General features: G+C 42.7%; 2 protein-coding genes across 3 annotated transcripts in view; one reads left to right on the top strand and one right to left on the bottom strand.

Moving 5' to 3' along the window:
* Positions 1-1,115, bottom strand: part of OPTN (optineurin) — an 89,830-nt gene extending 88,715 nt beyond the window's left edge. For both annotated transcript variants that reach the window (XM_077337958.1, XM_077337959.1), the window contains exon 1: positions 991-1,115. In XM_077337958.1, the coding sequence (XP_077194073.1) occupies positions 991-993 (3 nt within the window). In that variant the 5' untranslated portion in view covers positions 994-1,115. The remainder of the gene's footprint in view (positions 1-990) is intronic.
* The window catches only part of CCDC3 (coiled-coil domain containing 3), a 43,149-nt gene extending 32,090 nt beyond the window's left edge, over positions 1-11,059 (top strand). The window contains exon 3 of the mRNA XM_077337963.1: positions 10,242-11,059. Coding sequence (XP_077194078.1) covers positions 10,242-10,517 — 276 coding nt within the window. The 3' untranslated portion in view covers positions 10,518-11,059. The remainder of the gene's footprint in view (positions 1-10,241) is intronic.
* Positions 11,060-13,169: the final 2,110 nt, after the last annotated feature.

Below are 13,169 nucleotides of genomic sequence, written 5' to 3'. Positions count from 1 at the left end.
CTGAAATAAAGTCCCTTTATTTTTTACAAATAAATTCAGCCGAAAATCGGGCCCGTGAGGGGGGGGGGGGATTTTTTTTTAATCACTCGAGGCAGCGTGCAAACGATCATACAATCAAACGACAGCTCACATTAGGCAGCTGGATGGGTCTCTCCGTAGCAACGAATCTACCTAGATTCGTTGCTATGGGTCGTTTTTTTTTTAAAAAACCTTTCTTAAAGGGAAAGGGGCTGTTTGGGAGCATGCTAACGGCTGCCCATTGGCTGCTTGACGGCCAGGGGCGGGACGAGCTTGGCAATAGCGCTTCCTTTCTAGCGATTTCTGCCGAGACCGGAAGCCTGTGGGAAACGCTAAAAAACGCAACTGATTCCACTACAAAGGCAGGTATGCATAACGACGAATTCCACTATTTTAAATGGCGATTTTTCATTCCGCAAACAATTTGCAACAAAGATCCCTGTGCGAAAAGGCCCAGAGTCTCCCCTCCCAGTTTTGCTTCTGGTTTTAGAACCTGGCCAGGCACAAAATAATTTAAAAGTGTTGTGGAGGGAGCTACAATGGAAGGATTTGGCAGATAAGAAGATCTTTAAGTTCTAGCCCATTGATTTGGAACTGAAAGCAAATCTTAATTAATATATACTTTTTTAAAGGTGGTTTATGTAGGGGGAGAGACCATGCACAAGTCTTGAGAATGACATTATGTTTATGATGAAGAGGAGCACCATCCACAGAAACAGTGTTACTGACCAGGTGATGGGGGCCACCTGGGCTATCCTTTCCCAGCATCTTTCTTCATTCCTATAAGGGAGCCCAGACCCAGTCCACAAGAATTGTACACAAGAAAACAAACCTTGTAAAATATTTATAGAATTCATTATAATAATGTTTCAAATAACAATTTTCTTTCCAGGCAGCCTCCAAAACTTCCACAACAAAGAAAACAAGAATATCTAGCACATTTTAATTCTGCATTAGACAGCACAATCTTACCATCTCAGAATCAAAGGCTGCAGCTCAGACAACTTGTATGTTGCTGTCCATTACAATCTTAGCATATCACAGTCAAGGCCTTTAGCCCATCAGAATCCAAGCTAGTTAGACCAATTATAGTTTTCTGGTCATCTGGCATCAGGTGATGGTAGCAATCCAATCAGGATGAATTCTTGCCTAGAAAATTACCTCTTCACCCCTGACTCTCCCCTTTTATCCTGTGTATAACAGGTTGTCATGATGAGCCAATTATCCCATTGTTACTTTGGCCTTCAGGATGATAAGGGTCATGTAGGCAGAGAGGGCCAAGTAACAACACCTGCAAGATGGAATGAGTCTGTTTCTATATTAACCCTCTGGAGGGGTGCTTTGCCTCACAGTTCCCCTGCTAAGACTTCCGGGTCTTCTGATGCTTGTTGCAGTATCAGGAACTGTGAATAGTTTCACAAGGGATTCCATGAGACACTGCAAAAAACACAGAGCAGCCCTCAATTTTGAAATTTTAAACAAGTAAGCAACTCCAGGACCTAGCCACTCTCTGAAAATAGAAATTTTAAAAACATCCTAGATAAAAGTTCTCAGGATCATGGATGACTGGCATAGAAACCATTCCCTGAATGCTGCCAAGGAAGAGAAGGTGACATTTTTGCCCAAATTATCATCCTGAGTAGTCTTTGTTCCTTTCAGTCACTTTTTAAAAATCAGTTATTCTCTCTTCAAACCCTGACAGCAGAAACCAAAAGCAAACCAATAGGCTAAGGTGATCAGATTTTAACATTGGTAAAGCGGGACACCATTGATGGGGTGGAGGTTCTTGATTAAAAATTTGATCTATATGGACCAACAAAAAGTTTCATAGAATGCAAAAATAGTATTGTAATATATATATTTTTAATTTCAACGCAAGTACAATTGGCCAGGTACCCCCAGATGTCCGTCCAAAAGTGGGACAATATGGTCTCCTTACAATAGGCTGTTGAAATGCTTGGAGAAGCTTCTCTCCCCTGTCTCTTTTGGCTTCCTAACATCATCATCTAAAAAACTGCATGCTCTGAAATGCCATTTTCCAGTGGCTGCATGCTCACAAGGAAATCCATATGCTTGAAAGGACCAAACAGACTACTTGAAGAAATGTATTTGTTTTGCAGCTGCAACTCTTTAGACCACTATAGACCAATGTTTAGACCACCCAAACAGCTCTTTGGGATGAAAGATTTGGAAACAGTTCTATGAATGTTGCATGCGCTCCGGACAAGTGCAAAGGGAGGTTCTGTTGTACTGGCAGTATCTAAATGAGATTTCTTTTCCTCTTTCACAGAATGTATAGAGCAGTGGTTCTCAACCTTCGCCCCGCTGTGACCCCAATTGCCAGACAACCCCAAGGTTGAGAACACTGGTATAGAGGGTTTGTATGTTGAATAATGGGTTTTTACAAAGGTACAGATTTTTTCCTAACAGCATTTATGTCCCACATATTGCATTTATTATTTGTCTTTCTCTTCAGTGGCTTAAATTGTTCTCCTCGTCCTCATAGTGAGCTAGGTTAGGATGATTTTGTGTACTTGGTCCAAAATTCTTCATTTACAAAGTGGTGGTGGGGAGAATAGCAACCACTGGCAACATGTCCCAGTGACTTAAAGTGGCAGGTGCAGCGAAAACCCATCTTAGCACTGAACAGCCCAGAATTAGAACCTGCTAGATCCCATTTGGAAAGATGAAATCGGGTTTTCTGGGTATTCCTTTGCTGCAGGGCAAATAAGTGGGCCTTTTCGTGTTGCACCTGCAGACTATTTCAGTGCAGAAATGGAGAAAAAATATGGCCCTTTAAAGATGCAAATCTGAATGATATTGCTAGTGCAGAAACGGTCAGTCTATCTTGTGTCCTTGAGATGTCCCCCATCTACTTTCCTGATTCACTCAATTCCATATATATATTGCTACAAGGGGAATTGGCTGGTTTTCTATACACATTCTATTTAAAAAGAAAAATATTAAAAGAAACATTCTCAAAATACCCCATTGTTTCGCTTGTTCACATTGAATGCATCCAGGAGTGGCCTTTTAATTTGGTTGCAATATTACCTGCATCCACAAATATTGACCCTGGACTGTTTTAATTGAAATCAAAGGCGCCTGGCAAAGAAGCACCCCATCCTAACCAAAATTGTATTTTTAAATAAATGAGGGTTTCCTTAAAAAAATGGATGATCACTGTAGCTTTAAGAACATTTCCAAAAGGGGCTTCTGCTAAGGCTTCTTCTGTGCCTCCTCCCCATGGTTGCTCATTTCTGCTGAGTCAGTGCCTTGCAGTATGCACTGATGACTTGCTGCCCAAACACTCACAAATAGCACATTTCAGCAAGACACACAGTGGCAGGAAATTCTTGGGAACCTCTCCAGAGAAAGCAACTAGAATGTCTGTGCTATGTTTTGTTAAACATAACTGAAGTCCAGGAGAAGTGAGAGCCTCAATGCCTTTTCTGTTATGGTCTTAGCAAGCACCAGGCTTCCTTTCTGGAACAGTGGAGACATTTATGTTTCAGGTGTACTCTAAAAGAAGATCCAAGAACTCCAGTTACATTAGCTGATTATTAACCTTGCCCCCAATAAGAGCCTGGCACAGGTTCAAGAGTTGTCTGGGATGCTAAAACAGATGTGGCAGTGGAATGGGCAAGGACAAGAAAGAGACAGTGATGTCAGGAGTAGGGTTTCCAGGTCCTTCATAGCTGGCAGCAAAGAATGGAGAGAAGAGCAGGCTGCAAAAAGCATCAAAACAAACAATAAACATTAAATATATTCAGAGCAGGATACCAGCCAGAGAACAGTGAGGCCCTTGGATAACAAAGGAGTAAAGGGATTCTTAAAGGGAGATGGGGAGATGGCAGAGAAGTTCAATGACCTTTTTTGTTTCTAATGAGTAGCCGTGTTGGTCTGAAGTAGCACAATAAAATCAGAGTCCAGTAGCACCTTTAAGACCAACAAATAATAAATCTCTGAATAAATCTTTGTTGGTCTTAAAGGTGCTACTGGACTCCGATCTTTTTTGTTTCTGTATTTGTTGTGCAAAGTGTGGGGCATGTACAGCCTCTGGTCCTAGGAAAGGAGTCTGAAGAAGTGAACCCAATTAAGGTGAAAAGAGATGAAGTTCTAGACCTACTGGGAAAATTAAAAACTAATAAGTCTCCAGGCCCTGATGGCATATATCTGAGAGTTCTTAAGGAACTCTAATGTGAGATAGTTGATCTACTAAATCTTATATCACTAAATCTAGCAGCTGTACAAGAAGTCTTGAGAGTAGTGCATTGTTATTGTTATGTGCGAAGTCGTGTCCGACCCATCGCGACCCCATGGACAATGATCCTCCAGGCCTTCCTGTCCTCTACCATTCCCCGGAGTCCATTTAAGTAGTGCATTACACCAATGTTTAAAAAGGGCTTCAGAGGGGAAACAGGAAATTACAGTCCAGTCAGCCTAATAGCTGTAAAGGAACAAAGCCTATTGAGGGAAAATCAGCATGGCTTCTGGAAAGAGAAGTCCTGCCTCACCAAAAATTTGGAGTTCTTTGAGAAAGTGAAAAGCATGTAGACCAGTGGTCCCCAACCTGCGGGCCGGGCCGCAAAGGCCATGGCGCCGGGCCGCGGCTCCCTCTCCCCGCCCCCCCACCCCCGCAGTAAAAAACTTCCCAGGCCGCAAGCCTGCGGCCCGGGAAGCTACTTACTGCGGGAGGGCGGGGAGAAGGAATCAGGTCCGGGCCGCGCCCGTGCAGGCCGCGCCGGCGCGGCCCGATCCACGGGCGCGGCCCGCGGGTGCGGGCCGATCAGCGGGCGCGGCCGGGCGCGGCTCGCGGGTGCGGCCGGCGGGCGCGGCCGGGCGCGGCCCGATCCGCGGGCGCGGCCCGAAGCGTGGGCGTGGCCCGCGCGGGCGCGGTCCCTGCGGCCGCGGCCCAATGCCCTGCCGGTCCCCAGCCTAAAAAAGGTTGGGGACCACTGATGTAGACAACAATGACCGGGGAAACATATTTGTAGACTTTCTAAAGGCTTTTGACAATGTACTTCACCAAAGACTCCCGAATAAATTTAGCAGTCATAGGATAAGAGGACAAGTTCTCTTATGGATTAAAAATGGTTAAATGACAGGATGACTATGGGGGAGATATGATAGAGATTTATAAAATTATGCCAAGGGTGGAAAGAGTTGACAAAGATAACTTTTCCCCCGGTGGAGGAATACTCTTTAAAAGCTGCTTCCCCCCACTTTCTGCTCCACCCTCAGAAATCACAGGGCGGTTTGTTCCCCCCCCCCCCCCCGCCCCGCTTCATTGCAGGCCAAGTAGCTGTGAGGATGGCTGACTTTCCTGGCTCTGATCTTTGAGGGAGGAGTGGGCATTGAAGTGCCAATTCAAACACACTCTGCTGAGGCAGGAGGAAAATTAGAGGTTCTTCTGTATGACTGTTTCCCCCTACGCCTTTGCTTGCTCCTTCAGGATCCAACTGAAATATTGTCAGAATTAGGTGCAAATTAATAGCTATATTTAAGGCTCCTGTCAGCCATAGTGGCCTTTGGCATGCCACCATTTCTGGGTCTCAGATTCCTATCTGTAATACAGAGACAGAGCAATCAGGGCCTAGTCTGCACATAATAGATAATGCACTTTCAATGCACTTTAGAAGTAGATTATCCTGTTCTGCACAAGAAAATCCAGCGGCCAAAGCACATTGAAAGTGCATTATCCTATGTGTGCAGACTAGGCCCAGGGCAGCATATATCCCACACTCAGAAAATTAAAAGCCCAGGCCATCAAAAAATTGTGCTGTAATGCTTATTAATGTGGCCTGTATAAACTAAGCAAATATGAGTGTTTTCTCTTATTTTGCATAAGTTATTATGCATTTTTCAAACTACTGTATTTAACTTATTTTAGTTTTAGTAGTCATAGGATAGAATAGGATAGAATGGAGTGATGGGGGCACCCACTTTGGGAGTCCCTGGAAGCTGACCCCGTGGACCAATCCTTTGGAAATTTGGAGGGAATTCAGGAAAGAGCCTCCCAGAGCTACCCAGAAATTTTGGAAGCTATACCTCAAACTCCTACTCCTTGAGGCCCCTGGAAAGGCGGAAGATGTGTCCACATCAATAAGTCATTCTGAGATGGGCAGCAGGGAACACAGAAACAGTCATTGTCTCCTACTTAGCCCAGCATATATTTAGAACTTGAGCAGTGGGATCAGACAGAACCTAGGTTACGTCAATCTTGTCTGACTCTGTGGCCTCCACACTTGCACACAAAATGGGCAAGAATTGTCCTAATATTCTTGCCTCCTGTCCTAAAAAGTAGCTTCTTTAGTGCCTCAGAAAGCCACATGACAGATTAGTCATACAGAATCAGGTTTATCTGCCAAGAATGGCATTTTTGGCAAGTCATTCTATAGTGGATTGTTTGCAATTGAATCCTCTCTTTTTCTTCCCTCCCTACACCTTCAACTTTCTGGAAAATATGACAGAGAATGAAAAAATAGACATAATAGCACATAATTCATGCAGCAGGTGATGTTTTGATTGGAGCCTAAATTGAAACTGTTGGGTCTTTTGAAAACAAGAAGACTGGGGGTGGGGAAGTTAAAAAATGGATTAAAAGATACTCAAGAATCACCCACCCTTATGTCAGTTAATTAGCACATTAGATTAACACACTACTTATGCAATTCCATAGTTTCCATAGCCAGCCATTCGGACAGAATAATTATTTTCCATATTAATAAAAAATGGAATAGAGCAGTAGTTCATGAACCTTTTTAGTAGGGGGACTGGCCAGTAGAAATTTCTGGACTGCAGCCCTGCTGCTCTTCTCCTAACTATAAAGCAAAACTTCCCCTAACTATAAAGCAAAACACCCAAATTGTCAATGGTTCCCTAGCAAGCCAGCAACAGATCCCCACAGCTGTTCATGGAACCTGGCCCATGAGACTGGATTCAGCATAAGCCAGTGCCCCAAATCTGGCTAGCCCACTTTACGTATTATGTGAATTGATTTCTAATAATGCTAGTCAACCACATTCATTGTTGTCATTGTTTACCTGATGGCTTTGATCTCTTCCTGTTAGCTACCTCAAGAAGGTTGTGGCAGAACCTTTAGAGAGAACCTTACTTTCCTTGGCCCTCTACTCCTGCCAAGATTTGTTCAACCTGTCCTCTGAGACAACAGGACAGCTTGCCTGGCAGACAGAAAGCTTAGGCTTTTATTATTAGGCATGTTCAGCTTCAAACAAATGGAAGGGAGGCAAGTCAGAAGGCAGGACCACTGCCCACCCTTCTGAGAAAACCACAAAAGGTAGGAACAGCTGCCCACACCTCCAAAGTAAATGTAAAAGGCATGACGCAAAATAAATCTTCACTATTGCTGTTCAGAAAGTGAGGCACAAATCTGACATCAACTTACAGAGACCAGTACGAAGGAAACCTGGGGGGAAAAGACAACTGCGGAAATGGCCTTAGGCATGTCAAACACACATGAACAGAAGAAATGCTGTAATAATTTGGAAGCTCTGACCTTTGTATTTGTTCAGAGGCATCGTTTATCAGGGTTTCCCAAGGCACTGCTAATGTGGGAAGCTGCAATGTGCTTTATATGCATGCAAGTATGCAACAAGCACGTAAGAACACATGGACCCAGGGACAGTTTTTGACAGTGCATACCTTGCATACTTATCCCCTAAATGGATGAGGGCCTGATATGATGAAGAGGCAAAGCCAATGTTGTGCCCCCCCCCCATGTCTCCACCCCCATACCTCCTACCAGTTTCCAGGTCTGGTTCAGCAACCCTACAGACAGATGAAGTACAGAGGGACAACTGAGGGGGAATGAGAGATACCACACAAGTTGCAAGACATAGGGAATGCCTCAACACAAACTCTTGCTATGAATGCTTCACATGGTCACTGCAGCAGTTATCGGTTTTGAATCCCTTACTCACATTTTCATACCAATGCTCTCCCCAGAAGAAGGAAGGCAGAGCCAGGAAGAAAGGGTCGGCTTTGGGTCATGGTATGATAATGTGAACAACTTTTCCTTCCTCGTCTAATGTTCCATATTTACTAGGGGCCCTGTTTCCTGGTGAATTTCTATTCCAGTGTTTGCTTTTTTCTGATCTCTAGTTTAGTATGAGTTCACCCCTTCCCCCAAAAGTCTCTAGAAGTTTAATCTCAGAACAGAGTTCTAGTGATTTATCTGCAGTGTAAATGTATACATTTGTACATTAAGGTATGAATAAGCACATTCCCCGCCAATTAACACATGGTAGCTCTTTGGAGATAGTTATGATATTCTACCATATCTTTAAACAAAAGAACAAAAATACTTGCCTGGATTCTAAACTGATGTTATAAATAAAGCATACAGAAAGGATGGCAGAGTCTTCACAAGGGGAACCAACAAAGTTATTCTGGATTTAAGTTTTTCTGTGCACATATCTGAAGAACCATCAAGGAATACAAAAGCTAATATCTAGAATAGAATTTTGTTGGTCTTAAAGGTGCCACTGGACTCAAACTTTGTTCTGCTGTTTCAGACCACCTGAATCTAGGTACTGGTGTTATAAGCATAGAAGTGCTTAGTAAAAGGTAAATTAGTATATATTTGGGTGGCATTTCTTTTGTCAAGTGCTTACTGTGTTATTTCTTTCCCCTTTCAATGCAAACTTGACATTTTAGTAAAAGTAAGCAGTTATATATATCCAAGCAAGAAAGCCCATTGCAATCAGGAATGCAATGGGCGCTAGGACCCAGGGGACACCAGCAGGCACAGATTTCTCTCTCTCTCTCTCTCCCTCCCTCCCATAGGAGGAATTAGGGCTGTTTGTAGCAGGGAATGAGGGCTCGTTTGGGCGGCTCTCTCTGTCTCTCTCCCTCGCAGCAGGAGCCATAGCAGGTAATGAGGGCTCGATTGTGGTTTGGCAGGGCTCTCTATGTCTCTCTGTGTCTCTCTCATGTGCTGGCTCCTGCAGCATCTGAGAGCAAAATGGCTAGCGTTCAGGGAGGGAGGGCGGGAGCTACAGGTGCAGGGCCAGTATATATATATATATATTGCTCATACATGTGTGTAAGCCCTTCCCACTCACAATGGCTGGGTGATTTCTGCAGCCCTGTTTAATTTGCTAGCAAGAAATTATTACTTGTTGGTATCTGAGGGGTAAAAATCTTGTTGCTGAACATTGACCCTCCTCCCCCCCCCCCCCCCCAATATCTGGTCATGCTTCACAGGGCTGCAGTTTCAAGTAGCGGCCATATGTTTCTCAGACCTAAAACAGTTGTACAGAAAAGTACTCAGGATTAAAAAAAATAAATCATTAACATGATATTAACTGTGGGTATGCCCCAGAAAGATGAAATAAAGGCAGAGAAAGATGAATCATATGGCAATTATCAAGAAAGGCTGTACAGAACAGATTGAGTCATTTGAGTAGGCTGATGCAGAGGTGGCTCTGTTTTACTAAAGTGATAAGTGTTGGTGCATTTGTTTAAATATTTTTATTAATTTTCTCTTCTTTAAAGTTGGTTAACTAACTAATTTTTAACTTGTAAATAGTTGTCACGATCTTGTCCAATGGAAGATTCTGAATGGTTTTATTTCTTACGGTCACAGTGTTGGAACTCTAGATCAAGTCTGGCCTGATTTAGATTTAGGGCAGGTTCAAGGTGCAGTCTGGACATTCCCTCCCCCCACCCCCCTTGTGTGCTGATTTCCTCCTCATCTGACTGTAGCTTACAGTAATCATGTAAGGATTTGGTAGTTTAGATTCAGCAGGAAATTATTCGGGTATACCTGAATCACCAAAGTCCCAGTATTGGTACAGAGATTTGGGTTCAGGTGATTTGGGTACAGCTGAATCAGTTTGGACTCTGAGGCATTTAAAGGGACCTAGATGTCCATTTAAATGCCTGGGAGCCCACCAACCAGCTGACTGCACAGAGAGAAGTTTCTCAGAGGGATCAGCTGTTTGTTGGGCTGTGGAGGGGCATTCAAATTTATGCAGGTAGGAGATCATGGTGAAAAACCAAGACAGCAGGAGAGAATCAGTACATGAACATTCTTGAGGCTGGGTCAATATAATGAATTTCTAAACTATATGCTAGGCTAGACCTGATCAAAACCAAAATATAATAAATATTAAAAGCCACATGGGGTGGCTTTTGGCTTGAGGAAGGCAAATAATGTGTTCTGTTCATTCAGCACTCTTGTGGGTCTGTCATTTCAGCTGATGTGTTCATCAATCCAGAAGGCCTTGTTCGATGAAGAAGACCGCGTGAAGAAGCTCCAGCAGACAGTCACAGCCCTGGAGAAGCACAACAAACAGCTACGCAACCGAGTGAAGAAGGTGAAGCGGTCACTCCGGCAAGCCAGGAAGAATGCCAGGCATGTGGAGCTGATCAACCGGAAGCTCAGTGAGAAGCTATCTGCTTCAGGGAGTCAGGTCCCTCATGCTAATTCCTTAAAGCAAGCCAACTCTCATGCCACATACATGAAAGTGTAATGCTAGGGCTGACTGGTACTGCAGGTAGTGATCTTGGAGATGACTAAGTGGCATATGCTTGTTCTCTTGGGTACATCTTGCAATCCAAAGGGAGCATTAGGTGTTCAAGGCCTGTGGCTGGCACTGCTTTAGGCCCAAATCTAAAATGGAGATTCACATATAAATTCTGCTTCTGACCCTAAGCCAGCACCCAGGGCTAAACAAGTACCCTAGGTTGCATGATATCTATAAGTATGTCATTTACGCAGGTCTACACCTAAAGAGTGCCTGGATTGTCCAAAAGCCCTGTATGAGCTGGTCTGAGCTTTCCTAGAGATAGTGTGAAAAAAGGCAGGGGAGGGACTCTCACTTCCAGCACGGTTGATACAAGTCTGTAAAATTCAGTGATTTCAGCATCATCTAATCTAGATTTGATATGTGACAGTGTTAAAATCTGATTTCCAGATCTTCTCATATGCTACCTGGAAGATTTTTAAAACAGGCACTGAAATGTTTTATTTTTAAAAGGCACTTTATTGAAAAATAAAAATAGAAACTTGTCATATTGTGTCAACATTTCTGGCTTCAATTCAGAGTTTCTTCAATATGTGTTTACTTATTTTGGCAGTCAAAATCTCATAACAAGCATATCCACCTTGCATTTTAATTCAGAAACTTTCCTCTTTAAACATTTCAAAGGGATTATATCTGTGGTGGAAATGTTTACGTCAGCCCTTTTCTTCCATTTACCTCAAATTCCAGAATGTTCACTTTTGTCTCCTTTAAATGAAGAAAATGTTAACTTTAATAATATTAAAGGGTATTTATTTGTCCCTCCAGCGATTTTTGTAAAGCTGAGCTTCAAATGATCATTTGTATGAAAAGTTAAAATGTGTTTATGTTGAAATTAAAAAGTAAATGAATATATTATTCTCTTCACCTTCGCAAGTCAGTACCAACAAGCCTGTTTTAAAAGCTGGGGCTCAAATGGCAATTTGGTCATTGACTCTAGCCCTGGATTCCTTTGTTTCATTGCATGTTGGAGGTTACTGAGCAGTTTTTTGGAACAGTCTCAAAAACTTCAGCAGGGACCAGGCTTGATATAACTTTGGCTACAGGCAGACACTATAAGGGCAGGGGGAAGCATTAAAAAAGACTTTTTCTTACATATGACAGCCAGTTCATTTTAATGCAGTCCTGTTAGCTCTCAATAAATCTCAACATACTCTCGGCCTGCTGGATCCGATCCATTTCAAGCTCTAACAGAATTTCAGTTGAAATGAGAACATTTCACACTGTTCTTCAAAGGTATACATTTGGCCTTTTATGCACTAGTGCTTTCCTTCCATTTCATCATTTATTCACCTGTAAGGTTTTCTTTTTGTTCTGCATTTCTCCTGGCTTTCCCTGCACACAGGCATAAGGGTTTTTTTTAAAAAATCATCCTGCATTGATTTTCCTCCCTTCACTTTCCATTTGTTGTTTCTCTGAGATTTTTTAGAGTATTTTTGCCATGTCCTCCCCCCCCCCTTTGCACCAAGCCCAAGTAAATTCAAAAGCATAAAGGTTCCATCAGAGTTCCCCTCTGCTCTTTTCTTACCCTGGGAGGTTACTCCTTTACCGTCCTGGTTGCAATCTGGCGAATCCATCTGGAAAATGAGTTTGCAAACAAGCTGCTTACAACCAAGCTGGGTCCGGGCCATGAAAACAGCACTGGTTTTTGTATAGTTAACACCAATATAATCAGAGCATTAAAATTAATCTTATATGCATATATCTTAAGAGCCCTATGCAAAAGAATGTATTTTATTACCTATTTGATGTAATCTCATTTCATAAAACTATGAAATGGCCTTTGATTTCTTGATTGAATTTGTGAACCTTTCTGTGTTTTTTTGTTAGGCAATTCCTTCCTCACCACAGTATATTAGAAATGATGAAACTAAATATATAGATTTGGTTAATGGCAGTGTTAGAGACCTCAGAAGGGTCCCCCTGGGTTATGGCTCCTGGTTCCCTGCTTGGGGACCCTGAACAACTTCCCAGACCTGTGGGTCCATGGAGTTGGATACACACAGGAAAACCAGACCTTGTAAAAATGTATACAGGTTTATTAAAGTATTAAAAGAACTGACTATGCAGCATAGTCTCTTCAGTTTAGCAACAGGCTCAGCAACAAGAAAACAAAGAAGCTAACTTTTCTATCTGAGACATTGAATTGATGACCACGCTCTTGCAGGAAACAATCCAAGCAGTAGCATGAAAGCCTTCTATATGTTGCAGTCCATCATGATGAAGTATTACATAACTAAGCATACTAGCATAGCGTTAGCATAACTCTCTCTGGTCTAGACTCTTATTGTAGTTTTCTGCCCTATGGATCAGGTGATCTCTTGGGTCCAATCAAAGCTCTTTTTCTCAAGAACGTTCCAGAGTATGTTGGCAACTGCTCCTAATTCCCCCCTCCCATCTGGATATACAACTGGGCACAGGTTCTCATAATTTCTCCTATTTTCACATTTTTGCCTTTGGCCTTGAACAAAACAATGATGGTAGTTGTAGGAACACTAAAATCATGAATACCTGCAAGCCAGACTAGACCTTCTAATATTCATATTAATCCTTGAATGGAAATTAGGGTGCTTAGTCTCACAGGTAAAATGTCTCAAATGC

Source organism: Paroedura picta, chromosome 5, assembly GCF_049243985.1.
Source record: "Paroedura picta isolate Pp20150507F chromosome 5, Ppicta_v3.0, whole genome shotgun sequence".
Lineage (NCBI taxonomy): Eukaryota > Metazoa > Chordata > Lepidosauria > Squamata > Gekkonidae > Paroedura > Paroedura picta.
The sequence above is the reverse complement of the archived record's forward strand: the minus strand, read 5'-3'. Positions and strand labels throughout refer to the sequence as shown.